The sequence below is a fragment of the Triturus cristatus genome, chromosome 7 (assembly GCF_964204655.1).
Source record: "Triturus cristatus chromosome 7, aTriCri1.1, whole genome shotgun sequence".
In the NCBI taxonomy this organism is placed as follows: domain Eukaryota; kingdom Metazoa; phylum Chordata; class Amphibia; order Caudata; family Salamandridae; genus Triturus; species Triturus cristatus.
In genome coordinates, this window is record NC_140590.1 from 1,609,745,300 (window position 1) to 1,609,762,943 (window position 17,644).

At 43.3% G+C, this 17,644-nt stretch overlaps 1 protein-coding gene across 4 annotated transcripts in view; it reads right to left on the reverse strand.

The window, feature by feature from the left end:
• Window positions 1-326: 326 nt before the first annotated feature.
• The window catches only part of DNMT3B (DNA methyltransferase 3 beta), a 511,613-nt gene continuing 494,295 nt past the window's right edge, over window positions 327-17,644 (reverse strand). For 3 of the 4 annotated variants that reach the window (XM_085619485.1, XM_085619484.1, XM_085619483.1), the window contains one exon: window positions 327-3,236. In XM_085619485.1, the coding sequence (XP_085475611.1) occupies window positions 3,095-3,236 (142 nt within the window). In that variant the 3' untranslated portion in view covers window positions 327-3,094. The remainder of the gene's footprint in view (window positions 3,237-17,644) is intronic. The other variant, XR_014966866.1, reaches the window with a different exon arrangement.

Below are 17,644 nucleotides of genomic sequence, written 5' to 3' on the forward strand. Positions count from 1 at the left end.
CGATGATGGTGGATGCCACAGGACAGAGGTGGATTACGGGAGCACTAAGCACGGAGCCTGTCAAAGGTAAGTACACCATCTTTGCTGCCTTTGCCACACCTCTAGATCCACAATGCTGGTATGTACTACACCCCATTTCACAAATGACTGCCTTCTACTTTTGTATACCCATCCCTATAAACAGACAAGTTATTCATCTCTAGTTCCCTGCATGTCCTGTGTATTCATTCCCCTCATGCTGTTGTGGTTGATGATTGTAACAGATAAACAGTTACACTATGCATGATCACAATAAAGATAGATATTGTGGAAAAAACATGAAAAAGTTTCAGAGAAATACGTATTTTAATTAAACTATTACAAACATTTTGAAAAACAATGCATCTTGAATGCTTTTCACATAAAGAACATTCACAAGAAACAGCTTTCATTTTTCACCTTATTCAGCATCCAGACAATACAACACACCTACATTTAAAAAGTTCTAACATTATTTAAAAAAGGCAGCACAGTTTACATTACTTTTTTACCTTATTTAGCATTCATGTAGAATAAAAAGCTTAACAAAAGTCTAACAATATTAAAAAAAGAGCCTGTATAAAAAGCCAGCCACTGGTTGGCATTAATATAAGTATCTTAAGAAATAGCACCAGTAAGAGGAATACAAGAGTTGGAGCTAAGAAAACTAACACACGTTTGTTGACAAATTTCTTTTAAATAAAATCAAATAAAATTTGACTGAATGCATACACACTGTAAAAGATCAGTCAAAAAAAGTTTAAAATATTCATTGGGAATGTGACACATTTATTGTCTCACTACCAGTGCCCAAAATCACTGACACCTTAACCCACCCCCCACCCTCCACACAAGTACTGACCTGTCCATAACAGCCAAACATTAGTATTGGTTTTGTACATTAAGGGATATTGGGTTTGTAAATGGCACCATGGCAATGGGAAGGAGCTCTTTACCTTCAGCGCAAACAAACGAGTATCAAGAGAGGTAAAACTGGTTGTAAGAGGCGGTGAGTTGTACAGTACTTTGTGACTGTCCACTGTGTTTCTTTCAAGGCAGCTGACAAGGCAGATCGCAGTATTTTGTGACAGTGGTTTGACTATGAGGCGATGTAAATATGAAACTTGCCTTATATATCAAAATCAACCATGAGTTCAGGAATAAAAGTGAAATGTCACAAAATGGAAAGATGGGACCAGTGATATTGTAGTCTACTTTCAAGTAAAACACACACTGTCACATTCATTCAGTCATTACCAAGTCCTGGTTTGTTAAAGTTACAAATGACATTTCAGGACGAGGAAATGTCAATATTTAAATAATATCATTCATTTTCAAAATCAAAAAGACAATAGTGTGTGATTCAGCACAGATCATGTGTACATATGAGACAGCACATGCCCCTGGGATAGAAAGAGGACAAGGATCAGAAACAAGACATACTCCTGAGCTCGATGGAACAGCACTGATAAGAGACAGGGAATGCCCTGTGATAGAGTGCTGGATCTGCACAGATTTTTAATAAAATGGTTAATCCCCAGGTGTAGAGTGAAGGAGGAGCATATGAGCCCCTGAGGGAGGGGAACCAGGACCAGAGATAGGATGAGCGCCTGCCACACAGTGAGGGAGGAGTGCAAAGATCAGAGACAAAGTAAACTGAGGGAGCAGGACACAGGACAGAGATAGGGTGCATCCCTGGGATAGTGTGCAGGCGGGAAAAAAAGATTAGAGCCTTGAAGTGAGGGAGGAGCGCGTCCATTAGGGGGAAATGTGACCTGGGGATAGTATGAAGGAGCAACACAAAGACTGGAGACAGGAGGTGCCTTTGGCATAGCGGGAACAGCACTGATCGTAGACTTGGGTGTCCCAAAGGAATACATGAGGGAGTAGTACACAGGGTAGAGACTGAGAAATCAGTGTACAGAACAAGGCCAGGATGTGTCCCAGGGATAGAGTACTAGAGTAGAACACATATCAGTGAAAGGGTGTGCTTTGGGATATTGTGAAGGAGCAGGAAAAAGACCAGGAAGAGAGGGTGTCCTTAGACAGAATGAAAGAGTAGAAATCCTATATTCCCCCAGGGACAGACCGAGAAAGCACCACCGATCAGAGACATGGTAATTGAGGAACCTAGAAAAGAGTGACAAAACAGTACACATAAGTAAAAAGAACATGCCCTGATATCACGTGAGAAGGCACCATGCAATTCAGAGGCATGCCATGCACCAGGTATAAAGCAACATAGTTACTCAGATCAGAGACAACAAATGATATGATGTGAGACAGCAGTATGGGTGATGATTGAGAGGACGTGCAGAAAAGCTGACATTTTGCTGTTCTCCTAACCAGCAAACATAAAACAAATGGTAAAGCACCCAGTGAAAATATTATATAATAAACTGGCTGCTGGGTCACTGAGAGAGGCTCTGCTCTCCTTTACAAACAGCCTATCTGAGCTAAATCATACCCAAAGATCTCAGATATTACAACAGACCCTCACACTTTAACACTGATGCAGTGGCAGCGTTTGCTAAAAACTAGTGAATCGGTCACACTTTGGCAATCTCAAAACTAATGGCTGCCTGAACCTTTGCCATGTGACACAGCTGGAAAAACTCTAGGAGTTGGCTTGGAGATGAGAACCAAGGATGGCAGTCCTTAACAAGAAAAATCACTCTTCAACAATTGTCCAGAAGCCGTCATGAGTGAACAGAAGTGTTTTGCATTCTGCTGGCCTGATGAACAGTCAACCCAGGAGCCTCCACTGCTCAGGGTTGCTGATCTCAGCAGTGTGGTAAGAAACATTCATTGTGCAGAGGTCATTGCATTGAAAAGATGAACATGGCTCACGTTGCTCAGGTTTGTGTTCCTCATGAGCTAGGTGCGCTGCCTGGGTCTTTGGTTAGAGATGTTTCTGCATTTTCTCCTACAGAGCAGTACTCCTATACCAACCAATCGACCACCAGACACGGTCGGACAAGCAAAGGTTCACTTTTCCAAAGCCTCCTGCTGTACGTTATGCTCTTCTCCAATTTAGGGGGCTCAAGGAAGCATGTTTGAGAGCAGTTCCTGAGTGCTATTCACAGGCAAAGTAATCCTTCAATGGTGCAAATAGGTGCCGGATCACAGGGACACTCCACGATTTACCCAGGAGCTTCTGGCGACCAGTACGCCCCATGTTTGAGACATCTGTGTAATGAGCTGGGAATCCAAAGATCCTACAGAAAACAGAGAGAAGACAAGTTAACATTTGGAGCAGATTCGAGCAGTTGTTGCATTAACCCAGAATCAGACTAGCAATGTTAAAAATTACTCACATTGGTAAAGAAAGTTCTTAACTCTATGAAGTCCTTGATGAAGGACAGCCTACCAAAACATTTTTTGCAGGCACAAAAAAAGAGAAAAAGGCAAGGGGAGAACATGGTTTTAACCCGTGGCCACAGGCTGTGACCCCATATGCACACTTCTGCTCCACACATCTATGGGCCTTCTCTCATTCTATAGATTATGACAAAGACAATGCGGTAAAAGGGGGTAGGAGTTTTTTCTGCAGGAGGTAGACTAAGGGCTTAATGTACTGGTAAATCCAGCCCACTTCGTCAAAACTCCTGTTATGATTTTAAAGTCTGAGTGTTCTGTCAATGAGAGGGCAGCCCACTGATAAACTAATTTTAGCAAGAAATACAAGTGAGAAGGATTTTAATAAACTTAGCAACAAACGACGTATAGTATCTGCGGCAGAGGCGCTATTAAATCCTCTAAAAGGCTGTCCTATAGAAAACATTTGAAGGGATAAGGGCCAAGATGTACAAAGGAGGTAATACGGAATTGGGAGGCCAAGTTCAGCAAATAAGGATAAGGGAGAAACACTATTCCACCCACTGGGAAATATCTACTCATCCCAAACTGGTAGAAAAAGACTGGGGACCTATGTCTAAACTTCACCACTATATTGGGAGTAAAACGAAGAGGGAGGGTGTAAATAAATTACCTAGTGAAATTCCAAAGAAAAACATGTCTCAATGAGAGCGATAAACTGACTGAACCTGATGTTCCAATTGAAGGCAAACATATCTATATTGGAAGCCAGATGACTTTGATTTTGATTGACTTGGAACTCTGCATGCTTACAAAGAGAGAGATTCCAAAAAGAAAACAGCTACTTACCTGTGTCAGTAGTTTTTCAGGTTAAAACATTATATATTGTGGATATCCTGCCAGTACTGAGCCTGAAATGTCCAACTTGGTTTTCTCTAAGCTCTTATTGTTAATTCTACTCTTTGCAGTATCTGTAACACGCATATTGCTGCCACCTTTAGGTTAGGGATTTTGGGCCTTGCAGTTAAGGACTTGTGAGTTATACTTTATGACTGTTTGACATCCTCGCTTCAAGAGTTGGTTGGTCACATGTGACTTCATACAAGTTCAAGCTGCAGAACTATTGATTTAGGTTAAGGATGCAGTAGAATTATTGATCAGATAATACAAACTGTATCACATTAAAACAAATTACTCAGTTTATCAATATCATCTTTGTATTGGTAGATCCAAGGAACATACATTTGTTAATAAATTTACAAAATCCATGCAGAATATCACTACTTAAATATCTACTCCGATTACATAACAGTAACAAATATCTCTTTCTTTAAAGTTTAGTAACGAAAGTATCTACAAATATTTGTCACACTTTTTACACTATGGGACCTAACCCATGGCCTTTTTTGGGGTCTCCATCCTTTGTCTGCCTTGCACTGGGTGTATCTTGAAGTGTTGAACAAGAGAGGAGGGAACCACAACATCCTGCAGTATCTATGGTGTAGACAGGCCATCACCAAGCTTTAAAGATAAGGATCTTGGATCTAGTTTCTCTGGTGGAAGAACTAGGCCATCTCCAATAGCCACCAGCAGTGACCAACATCCTCTTCGTTTTCTTCAACTGTGAACTCAGATATTTCAGGTCTGGATCTGGAAGCTAATCTGGAGGTAAACTGCTTGCTCGATCTCAACTTGTGACTTGACATTGAAGCCCTCATTGCCTGAGTTGATGGCAAATCACATCAATGGATATCAGCACCTAACAAAGCCTAGAGGTTGAAAAGGTTCCTCATCTGCCTCTTAAGGCAGAACGCCTCAACACTGAGCAGTAATTACAGCAACGAGAAACCACGCTGGATGTTAACCTGCAAGTCACCAAATTCTGATGGAGTGAAATCACCTGGTCTAGTCCCTTTGTTATGGTGGAACCCAGGGTAGAAAGTTCTATTTTTATATCTAGAAGGTCCCTTTCCCCTTGGATGAGCTACATTCTGGTCCTTTAGTTTTCTGACATACATCATAACCGTCACGGTATACAAATGTGGAAGACAAATAACACAAAAACCCTTTTTTCAAGAAAAAAGATGAATCAATTGGCCGGCATCCTACAATGTTAAAAGAAGACAAAAACCCACCGAAAAAGATATCCTGAGTGAAAAATAAAACATGCAGAGCTGTAATCAGTGACAACTGATCCTCAGAGTGGAAACATAGAATAGCATAAGTGACACTGTGGGGAATTCATGTGCAACTGAGATTATGAAATCATTAATGTAGCAGTTTAAAAATCCTTACATATACAGTGGAAAGTGTTCTGGCAAAATTTCCGAGTTTTACCTCATTAGAAAATTTAAATGGCCTTATAAGAATTACATTTTTAACCTGTTAAAATTAGTTCCTGAATCCAGCACAGATGCTGAGATATTGTAGTGTTGATGAATGCAAAGGAAATTTGCTGATGGACAACCAAGGCTGACTGGACCTTGCGAGTAATTAAAAACAAAATAGCCAACCAGTCTGGGAGTCTGCAAAAACAAAGATCTACTTACATTTTGAATCGCTTATCTCTCTCACTTCTTACATTCGAAAGAGGTTCCTTACCTATTAGAATATACTTGCGTTTAGATATACACTGTACATTCCTAAGCTGTGAAAGCTTGAAATGTTGGCCATCGATGAGGGGCATGCCAGAAATGTGAGCTCCCTGCAACATCAATGAGAACCCCACAACAGCCCACACATTAGTGTCTATTTGCATTATTTAGCATGCTACTTGTCATGTAAGAACATAACACGTCAGACTTGTACTGTGTCTAAACCTCTTGCGCAAGACAGGTAGATCGCATGTCATGCTATAATAGAGATACCACTGTGAACCAGATCTAAGTTCAAACAGCATTCATAAAGTGTGAAGCAAAGCATGCCTCAAAAAGGTGGGTGAGTTCTCTAATTCTGCTTGGTCCACTTCTGGTAATTTGGTCCCACTTTCTCTAATTTCGAAGACAGCTCAACCATTATTTTAATTCACCCAGTGTAATAAAAGATCACTGATAAAAAAAAAGGAATTTATAAGGCATTTGGCTAAGATCATGAAAGTACAAGTGTGAAGTATTGTTGCGAGTTATCTCTGTTGGACAGGAGTACTCTCCCAAGCGGGGTCTTAGAGGGATCTATAGGCCTGAATCGACTGCCGCTGGATAGTTGATGAGAGCTTTGATGTACTATATTATAAGGGTGACATTTGGACCGATCCCCTCAGCTTCACAGAGGCAGTTATATTTGCTGATGCCTCATAGGTTTGTGCTTAAAAGATGCTCCCTATCTCGGCTGTTCTTTCTTATTGAGTACATTTATCTGTACCTACCTTGTATTTACATGGAAGGTACTGAATTCCCATCTCTCCCTGATGGTCACACTCACACAGACCAAGAATACAGCTGATTTGGCAACTTCCAGAGTCAGTGCACTCATAAATGAACACCTACCTTCTTAAAACCTACAATCTTCCATCTTCTCTGGAGATTGCCTAGATGCTTATTATTTTGATATTGTCAGCCTTTAGCGGCAATAATTAAATCAGTCTTTACAGATCCCTGTGGCAAGGTCAGTCTTCTTTTTTGTCCCTGATGGACTTCAGATGGCTGCTGCTGTGTCTTTTTGGCACCACTTTAGCCAGTATATCTCCTGTTGCATGGAAGGCAGGTAAGAGTCAGCAACTGCTCCAATTGGTAAGCGGGAAACCGGCTGACATAGCGAATACAGCAGTTGGAGCAACTGTGAAGTTGGTTGGAGGAGAGAGCTGCCTCTTCAATATGGAAGTACTGTAATCTACTGAGCGTTCGCAAGATTGGACACCACAATTTCAAATGCACAGCACAAGAGAAAGGAGTGACCTGTCATTAGAAGGGAGCTGGGCACACGAGTAACACCATTCCATGGTGACTATAAGGAATGAGGTACAATTGTATCCAGCTTATGGGGTAGAAGAGTTTACACAGCGTACATTTGTGTTCTTTGAACAATATTGCCTTTAAAGATAAAAGGATATGGCTCCTGAATATATTTTTCTCGTTGTTGGAGCTTTAGAGATTTTTTAATCCAAAGCATGATGCTCTTAAGAGCTTGTACTTAGCATCAAATTCACATATGTACCCCAGAACAGTGATGGGCATTGTCGTTTTTGGCTATGGCTATGTCTACGAGACCAAGCATCTGTATTTCTTAACATATTTATTCTGGGTTGATGACATAAAAGTCATGTTTATATTCTGTGCCAAGTGTGTTAAAGGTTGGTCTTTAAAAGAGGAAGAACACTGTCTACTGTTTGAACCACAAGGCATAGTTTTGAACTTGACATGGATGAGGTCTGTTTACATCATGTGTGACTTTGTGACCACTTTGTGGAGTTTGTTCATTGCTACAATCTGTACTGCCAAATTACCCTACACTTGTGGAGTGGCAAACTCCGATGGCTGCTTCCAGGGATTTTTAGTGAGTGACTCAAGTTCCTATATATTAGGTGCAAATCACTTGTGTATATCCCAGGTCGAGCCTCTTTTGCCAACCTTTTAATGAGGTGGTCACTCTATAGCAAGTGGCTGGACCTCAAGATGCATTTAACCCATTAATTGTTTAATGACTTGTAATTTTTTCCTGAGGGAGCTGCTACTGTCCCGACATGGTGCCTCGTTGTGGTTCTACCACAAACACAGGTTACACACCGTATGCATGTCAATCTATGGCATCCATTGGTTGCACCAGGGACAAAATGTAAATATTCATGTCCTAATACCCTTAATTGTACTTGAACTCTAAATGTATTAAAACAATTTGTCTTCACAAACCTTGAAAGGTTTTTTTAGCCACCAAAGTCTTATCACTTATCATCGGTGTGAAAAAACTGGGTTCTGTTGCAGTACCCACCCGCCCCCACACTTTTTGCTTAGCTTTTGATGCAACTTTGACTGTAGGTTACTGGCTCCCTGCTGTCCAGGTTCCCAGTACCAGTGTTCTTACCCTAAAACTGTTCCACAATTGGCCCTTCAGGCCCCCGTAAGTCACTAGTAAATGGTACCTGGGTACCTAGGGCATTGGGACTGAAGAGGGTCTCTAGGGACCCCTCACCTAGGCCATGCAGACTGCCACTGCAGCATGCATGGTCTGGTGCAAACAAAAAAACTAAGTCAGCATGACACACTGCCTGTGTGCCATGCCAACTAGCACTGCCTAAGATATAGGTAAGTCATCCCTCTAGCAGGCCTTAACAGCCCTAAGGCAGGGTGCACTATATCTCAGGTGTGAGCTTAACTGCATGAGCAGATGTGCCCCTACAATATTTAAATCTATTCTTAGATATTTTAAGTGCCAGGGAAGCCACAGACAGCACATAAGCTGCAAACTCGACAACTCAAGTTCCCCAGCACCATGATGGCTTCTCTGAACCCAGGAGTTTTTGGTACCAAACTACTCATCTCATTTAACCCACACTGATGCCAGTGTGGGATTTATTGAAGACGGCACCTTAGAGGTGCTCCTTGAAAACCTACTAACCTTGGTGTGGTCACACACTGGCTTTAGGCAGCCTGCCACCATCAGACATGTTTCTGGACTGGTGGGTCGAGAGCCTCTGCTCTCTGGGACCAGAAACAATGCAGATCCTGGGTGGACGTGTCACACCTTCTCCCCCAGGAGGGGCCTGCCGCCTCTGTAATGTGACCCTCAGTCTCTGCAGCTAGTAGCAGATGGCAGCCCCCGGTTTCCTCTCCCACTTAAAACAGAAAAACTGGCGGGAAAACCTAGAAGAATAAGAGGTGTTCCCACCAAGGTGGGGGAGGCGAAGCCAAAACATCTTTCAGTCCCTGCCATCTTGAAGATGAGGAGATTGCTCTAATCATGGCTAGGACTATGCCCCCTCTCACAGGAGGGTGGCATAATTGAGGGTGTAGTCACCCCAGGTAAGGTGCCAATTTACCCTACCTGCTACTCCCATGAAACGCCCCATAATTTAGTATTTAGGTGGCTCGCCCAATCCTGGAAACTAGTTCCTGTCAACCTAAGAAGGACGAAGAAGACGCTGTGCAGCAAAGCCTGAAGATGCCTCATGACTTGGCCCCAGCCCTACCGGCCTGACTCCAGCTTCAAAGACTCTGCAAAAGTAGACGATGCCTGCCTTAAAGCCACCGACTTCCAGAACCCGGGTAAGACTGACCTGCTCTTTGATAAAGTTCAGAACTCCTGAGGACAGCAGATCTGTCCCCAAGAAAACTACACAATGGTCAATGTTGTGCAATAAATGTCTTACACTCCTCTGTGTTAGGCTTAAGGCTACTTGCCCACACTACCACTAATAGAGCACTTTGGGTTTACATTGAGCCCTGTACACTTCTGGGGAATCTCTTGACTCTGTGCATGGTATAACCACCTAGTGGCATAAAATATACAGAGCCAGCTTCCTACAATTGCTTTCAGTCCGTTTTTTTGGATGCTTGTGATTCCTTTTTTGTGCATTCTGCCCAGTCAGCCTTCTATGGACATAATTCAGTAGAAGAGAAAAATAATCATATAATCCCACAGGGGTGTGCTTTGTTGTGGAGCGCACTCCAAAGTCACATTTCAGTTGTGACCTTGGCAGATACCATAATTCAACTAATTTTGTGAAAAACAAATAACATATCAAACCCCATTACTAAACGTCAGGATAATGCATAGCATGTAATACATAAATGAGGCATGTTGCAAAACGAGGAGATCTCACATAGAGCAGATCCAAAGATGGAAAGCCAGTGCGGGATCCTGTTGATAAGAGAAAGAAAAGTCACAGAATGAGTTGAATTGGTCATGCGCAGGAGCCAACAATAGAGGCGTTCCATTTCAGCTTTGGCGATCTGTGAACAACACAAAAGATACTGCATGAAGCCTTTCATCAATGGCATATGCAGTGGCCCACAGTAGAGCTAAGAAGCCAGTGGTCAGAGCATTGGATGAAGATCATAAAAAAATAGGAAAATGTCAGGTTTCTCTTGGGCAATGGGAAGAATGATAAGCCTCAAGCAACAGAAAGGGGGCACAAGATGTACCAGATCACAGCAACATCCATCTCTTCATTTCTACTTTGAAATTACTCCAAAGCATTTACTACCAACCAGGATTTTGTAAAATAGGCACATGGAACTCCAGTGAAAAAGTCTGGAGGATAACCACTGACTCATCTGCTACTGATGATTGGTGCCATCAGGTTTCTGTGTCTCTTACTACCACTCAGTTTACATAATGATTTCAATCTCTAGAAATGTCAACACTGTCTGCTGTCTTTATGAAGTGAAGGGAGAGCTGACTTTATCTGAATGTATTGCTGAAACACAAGAACTCTGCATACATGCCATGATAATATTGTAATGAACAACTGTGACATGTATAAATAGATCTTGGCAACAGATCAAGATCTCCAAACCCCATCTGTTCTTCACACTTCTCAGTCTGTTACAACAGCCAAGACTCTACTACGTATCCACCAGCATCATTGCTCTTACACTACATTTACGGTCACTTTGATCTGTCACTTATTCATCCCATCTCTCCAGCTGTAAATTACCTTTCTTTCTATGAGGAAGTTCCGAATATTACCTCAGGGCACTCTATGAAAAGCCACATGACCCTTGTTCTAGAATCACACCTCAACTGGAATGATGCCCTGCTTCTGTTCTGTATTTAAATCACTGAGGGCCAGATGTAGATGGCCAAATAGCGAGCGCTAACGCTGAAATTCGCAGGATTTCATCGTTAGCGCTCGCTATTTGGCAGTGAGCAATGTAGGTAAGTTGAAACCTACTAGCAAAATAAGGAATCGCAAAATTGCGATTCCTTATTTTGCTCTTGCATTTAAGGAATCGCAAATTGCGATACCTACATACCTACATTGCTCACTGCCAAATAGCGAGCGCTAACGAGTGTTAATGGCCCTGGAGGTTGTGCCTGCTGCGTCTAAGGCACAGCGTATAGAGGTGTTGGTTATAGTCTTACCCTCTTGAATTAATTCATTGGCCCTATTTTTGTATTTTTCTGGGAGATGGTGCATGATGGTTTCTAATTCATCATAATGCGCTCTATCGTATCTGGCCAATAGTGCTTGAGTGTTGGCGATATGCCATATATTGGCTGCCTGTGACGCAGTGCGCTTTCCTGACGCGTCCAGTAGCTTTGACTCTTTGTCAGGTGGTGGTGCTTCGCCTGACGCCTGGGAGTTAGACCTCTTCCGTGCAGTGGAAACCACTAGGGAATCTAGTGGCGCTGGCCCTTTGATGTAGACAGGATCTGAGGGGGCAGCTTTGTACTTTTTCTCTATGCGTGGGGTAATGACCCTAGCCCTGACTGGGTCTTTAAAAACCTCTGGCGCATGTTTTATTACCCCCTTGAGCATAGGTAGTATGGAGGTAGACCGATGTGCGGTATCAAAGGTGTCGAGGAGGAAATGCTCCTCTACAGGGTCAGTGTGTAGCTCTACCCCGTGATAATGTGTCGCCCTATGAAGTAGGTGGTGAAAACCTAATCAGTCTTCTGGTGGAGATGGCCTGGACGGGTAAAGGTCATCTTGTGGGACGTCTGGAATGTCTGGATTATTATAGTTGTCCCATGGGTCTGGGGATCCTGTAGGGGTGGGGTCTTGTGGCACATCCCCTGGATCGTAATATGGGTCCCCCTGATCATCGTCGTCTGGAGACGGGGTCGGGGAGCGATGAGGTGGGGGTGGAGAAGGCGGAGGTGGAGAGGGTGGAGGAGGTGGGGAAGGCACTCTGAAAGGGGAGGTAACAGAGTCTTTCCTCTTTGGAGGTGGAGGCGGAGCCGGTTTGTCCAAATGTCTCTTTTTAGAAGAGAGTGCCAAATGTCCAGTTTTTGGATCCTTGGTAAGTGTCTTTTGCAAGGGATCCGGTGTAAACAGTTCCTGGGACAATGTTTGTTCCATCGGCGCCGAAGGTTTCTGGGCCGATGACTTTTTAGGCTTGTCCATGCCGTGCTTTTTGGGAACCTCCGATTTCTTGGTTGGCGCCGAGGTAGGCTTCGGCGCAGAAGTGTCAGTGCCGAGGGCCTTATGGGGTTTGGTCGGTACCGAAAGGCTGGGTTTCGACACCGAGGACTTTGGTGCGGAGCTCGGTGTCGAGGTAGAGGCCGGTCTCTTTTTCGGTGCCGAAGTGTGTTTCTCGGCACCACTGGCAGGCTGGCTCGAGCCCGAGCCGCCGGAAGGCTTATTTGGCTTCTTCACCGGGCCCGAAGGTGGGGTGTTTGAAGCAGTGTCTCTGGTCTTGCCTAGGCCCGGAGGCGAAGGCGTGACCGAAGCCTTTTTGGGTGTCGGCGCGGGTGTGGGAGGGGGTATAGTACTCACGACCCTCTGCGCCGGGGTGATGTCCTCCACATCCGAGTCGTCGGCTTCGGAAGCACTGACGAGGTCCTCTTCGGTGTGCTGCTGTCCCGGAGCTTCAACGTCGTCCCCGAAGATGTCGACTGGAACGGAGGTCGAGGAGTGCGCCATGTTTCGTCTAGCCCTTCGATCTCGAATAGTCTTTTTCGATCTGAAAGACTTGCAGGCGGGACAGTCTCGAGCCTCGTGTTCAGGGGAGAGGCAGAGGTTGCACACCTCATGAAGATCGGTGTGGGGGAATTTGGACCCACATCGAGGGCACTTCTTGAATGGAGTTCTTTCCATCAGCCGGGACCGGAGATTGGATAGGCCCGAAGGCCGCCGTCGACGACTGGAATCGAAGATATGTCGAAGAGAAGGTGATTGAGGAGATCTGGATCTGAACAATACCGCGATGAGCGAGGATTCCGCTTCGATCGTCGAACTGGAAATGTTCGGAACCGGAGCACAAAGTATTACATCCGAGCCCGATGGCGGAAAAAAACAATCTGAGGATGGAGCCGAAGCCCATGCGCAATACGATCCAAAGGAGGAGTCACAGACCTCGTGACTTCCAAAGACTTTCCAAGAGGAAAAACAAACTGCAAACATCCGGGCCCAACAACCGGATGGCGATCTATGCAAAAGTGTGTAATCTGCAGCTCATATGCCTCGAACATATATATATATATATATATGTGCATATGTGTGCGTGTAGAGAGGTGGAGAGTAGTAGAGAGAGGCAGAGAGAGAGGTCGAGCGAGAGGTAGCACGAGAGGTAGAGGTAGAGGGGTAGAGAGTAGAGAGGTAGAATGAAGAGAGGTAGAGAGGTAGAGGTAGAGAAGTAGAGAGGTAGAGAGTAGTAGAGAGAGAGACAGAGAGAGAGGTAGAGCAAGAGGTAGCGTGAGAGGTAGAGAGTGAGTAGTAGAGAGTAGAGAGAGTAGTAGAGAGTGAGTAGTAGAGAGTAAGTAGTAGAGAGTAGAGTGAGTAGTAGAGAGTAGTCGAGAGTGAGTAGTAGAGAGAGTAGAGTAGTAGAGAGTAGAGTGAGTACTAGAGAGTAGTAGAGAGTGAGTAGTAGAGAGTAGTCGAGAGTGAGTACTAGAGAGCAGTAGAGAGAGTAGAGTAGTAGAGAGTGATTAGTAGAGTAATAAGTAGTAGAGTGAGTAGTAGTGTGAGTAGTAGAGAGTAGTAATAGATAGTAGTACAGAATGAGTAGTAGAGAATGAGTAGAGAGTGAGCAGAGTAGTAGAGAGTGACTAGTAGAGAGTGACTAGTAGAGAGTAGTAGAGAATGAGTAGAGTGGTAGAGAGTAGTAGAGAATGAGTAGATTAGTAGAGAGTGAGTACAAGAGAGTGAGTAGTAGAGACTAGTAGAGAGTGAGTAGTACAGAGTGAGTAGAGAGATTAGTAGAGAGAACCTTAATAGAAGTGGGCCGTACCCTATTTACCTCCCCAGTGAAAAAACACTGCCAGGGCTGAGGTATGCATCGTGTATGATTAATACCTCCTATTCCAAGTTTTTGATTTGGAAATGAGTCTTCACACTCCGAATCAGTGTTTAAAGTGCGAAATTCCATTTGTTTTGTATTTTTTTCAAGGCCTTTTCCCCTGTTAAATCCCATCAGATTAGACATGAGAGAGAGAGTGATTAGTAGAGTAGAGAGTAGTAGAGAGTGAGTAGTAGAGTAGTAGAGAGTGAGTAGTAGAGAGTAGTGATAGAGATAGTAGTAGAGAGTGAGTAGTAGAAAATGAGTAGAGTAGTAGAGAGTAGTAGAGAGTGAGTAGTTGAGAGTGAGTAGCAGAGAGTAGTAGAGTGAGTAGTAGAGAGTAGTTGAGAGTAGTAGAGTAGTAGAGAGTGAGTAGTAGAGAGTAGGAGAGAGTGAGTAGTAGAGTAGTAGAGTATTGAAGAATGAGTAGAGTAGTAGAGAATGAGTAGAGTAGTAGAGAGTGAGTAGTAGAGACTAGTAGAGAGTGATTAGTAGAGTAGTAGAGAGTGAGTAGTTGAGAGTGAGTAGCAGAGAATAGTAGAGTGAGTAGTTGAGAGTAGTAGAGTAGTAGAGAGTAGTAGAGAATGAGTAGAGTAGTAGAGAATGAGTAGAGTAGTAGAGAGTGAGTAGTAGAGACTAGTAGAGAGTGAGTAGTAGAGAGTAGTACAGAGTGAGTAGTAGAGAGTGAGTAGAGAGTGATTAGTAGAGAGTAGAGAGTTCCAGTTACAAGTGGTCTGCTTGTCACTCAAGGAAAAAGGCCTCTTGCAGCCTATATCTCTGTAGCCACATAGGAGGTCCACCAACTGACCCTTCGAATACACATCTTAGTCCCAGGTGCCAGTAGGAGCAGATTCAGCCTATCAGGTCTCCACACAGGTTACAGTCACAGACATCCCTTAATAGAAGTGGGTCGTACCGTATTTACCTCCCCAGTAAAAAAACACTGCCCGGGCTGAGGTATGCATCGTGTTTGATTAATACCTCCTATTCCAAGTTTTTGATTTAGAAATTAGTCTTCACACTCCGAATCAGTGTTTAAAGTGCGAAATTCCATTTGTTTTGTATTTTTTTTAAGGCCTTTCCCCTGTTAAATCCCATCAGATTAGACATGAGAGAGAGAGTGATTAGTAGAGTAGAGAGTAGTAGAGAGTGAGTAGTAGAGTAGTAGAGAGTGAGTAGTAGAGAGTAGTAATAGAGATAGTAGTAGAGAGTGAGTAGTTGAGAGTAGTAGAGTGAGTAGTTGAGAGTGAGTAGCAGAGAGTGAGTAGTAGAGAGTGATTAGTAGAGTAGTAGAGTGAGTAGTTGAGAGTGAGTAGCAGAGAGTAGTAGAGTGAGTAGTAGAGAGTAGTTGAGAGTAGTAGAGAGTGAATAGTAGAGAGTAGTAGAGAGAGTAGAGTAGTAGAGTGAGCAGTAGAGACTGAGTAGTAGAGTAGTAGAGAGTGAATAGTAGAGTAAAACAGAGTGAGTAGTAGAGAGTGAGTAGTAGAGTGTGAGTAGTAGAGAGTAGTAGAGAGAGTAGAGTAGTAGAGAGTGAGCAGTAGAGAGTGAGTAGTATAGTAGAGAGTGAGTAGCAGAGAGTGAGTAGTAGAGTAGAACAGGGTGAGTAGTAGAGAGTGAGTAGTAGAGTAGGAGAGAGTGAGTAGTAGAGAATGAGTAGAGTAGTAGAGAGTAGTAGAGAATGAGTAGAGTAGTAGAGAGTGAGTAGTAGAGAGTGAGTGGAGAGAGATTAGTAGAGAGTAGAGAGAACCTTAATAGAAGTGGGTCGTACCATATTTACCTCCCCAGTAAAAAAACACTGCCTGGGCTGAGGTATGCATCGTGTATGATTAATACCTCCTATTCCATGTTTTTGATTTGGAAATGAGTCTTCACACTCCGAATCAGTGTTTAAAGTGCGAAATTCCATTTGTTTTGTATTTTTATCAAGGCCTTTTCCCCTGTTAAATCCCATCAGATTAGACATGAGAGAGAGTGATTAGTAGAGAGTGAGTAGTAGAGAGTAGTAGAGAGTGAGTAGTAGAGTAGGAGAGAGTGAGTAGTAGAGAGTGAGTAGTTGAGAGTAGTAGAGAATGAGTAGAGTAGTAGAGAGTAGCAGAGAATGAGTAGAGTAGTAGAGGGTGAGTAGTAGAGAGTGAGTAGTAGAGAGTGAGTGGAGAGAGATTAGTAGAGAGTAGAGAGAACCTTAATAGAAGTGGGTCGTACCGTATTTACCTCCCCAGTAAAAAAACACTGCCCGGGCTGAGGTATGCATCGTGTATGAATAATACCTCCTATTCCAAGTTTTTGATTTGGAAATGAGTCTTCACACTCCGAATCAGTGTTTAAAGTGCGAAATTCCATTTGTTTTGTATTTTTTTCAAGGCCTTTTCCCCTGTTAAATCCCATCAGATTAGACATGAGAGAGAGTGATTAGTAGAGTAGAGAGTAGTAGAGAGTGAGTAGTAGAGTAGTAGAGAGTGAGTAGTAGAGAGTAGTGATAGAGATAGTAGTAGAGAGTGAGTAGTAGAAAATGAGTAGAGTAGTAGAGAGTTTTTGAGAGAGTAGTAGAGAGTGAGTAGTTGAGAGTGAGTAGCAGAGAGTAGTAGAGAGTAGTTGAGAGTAGTAGAGTAGTAGAGAGTAGGAGAGAGTGAGTAGTAGAGTAGTAGAGTATTAGAGAATGAGTAGAGTAGTAGAGAATGAGTAGAGTAGTAGAGAGTGAGTAGTAGAGACTAGTAGAGAGTGATTAGTAGAGTAGTAGAGAGTGAGTAGTTGAGAGTGAGTAGCAGAGAATAGTAGAGTGAGTAGTTGAGAGTAGTAGAGTAGTAGAGAGTAGTAGAGAATGAGTAGAGCAGTAGAGAATGAGTAGAGTAGTAGAGAATGAGTAGAGTAGTAGAGAGTGAGTAGTAGAGACTAGTAGAGAGTGAGTAGTAGAGAGTAGTACAGAGTGAGTAGTAGAGAGTGAGTAGAGAGTGATTAGTAGAGAGTAGAGAGAGTTCCAGTTACAAGTGGTCTGCTGGTCACTCAAGGAAAAAGGCCTCTTGCAGCCTATATCTCTGTAGCCACATAGGAGGTCCACCAACTGACCCTTCGAATACACATCTTAGTCCCAGGTGCCAGTAGGAGCAGATTCAGCCTATCAGGTCTCCACACAGGTTACAGTCACAGACATCCCTTAATAGAAGAGGGCCGTACCGTATTTACCTCCCCAGTAAAAAACACATTGCCCGGGCTGAGGTATGCATCGTGTATGATTAATACCTCCTATTACAAGTTTTTGATTTGGAAATGAGTCTTCACACTCCGAATCGGTGTTTAAAGTGCGAAATTCCATTTGTTTTGTATTTTTTTCAAGGCCTTTTCCCCTGCTAAATCCCATCAGATTAGACATGAGAGAGAGTGATTAGTAGAGTAGAGAGTAGTAGAGAGTGAGTAGTAGAATAGTAGAGAGTGAG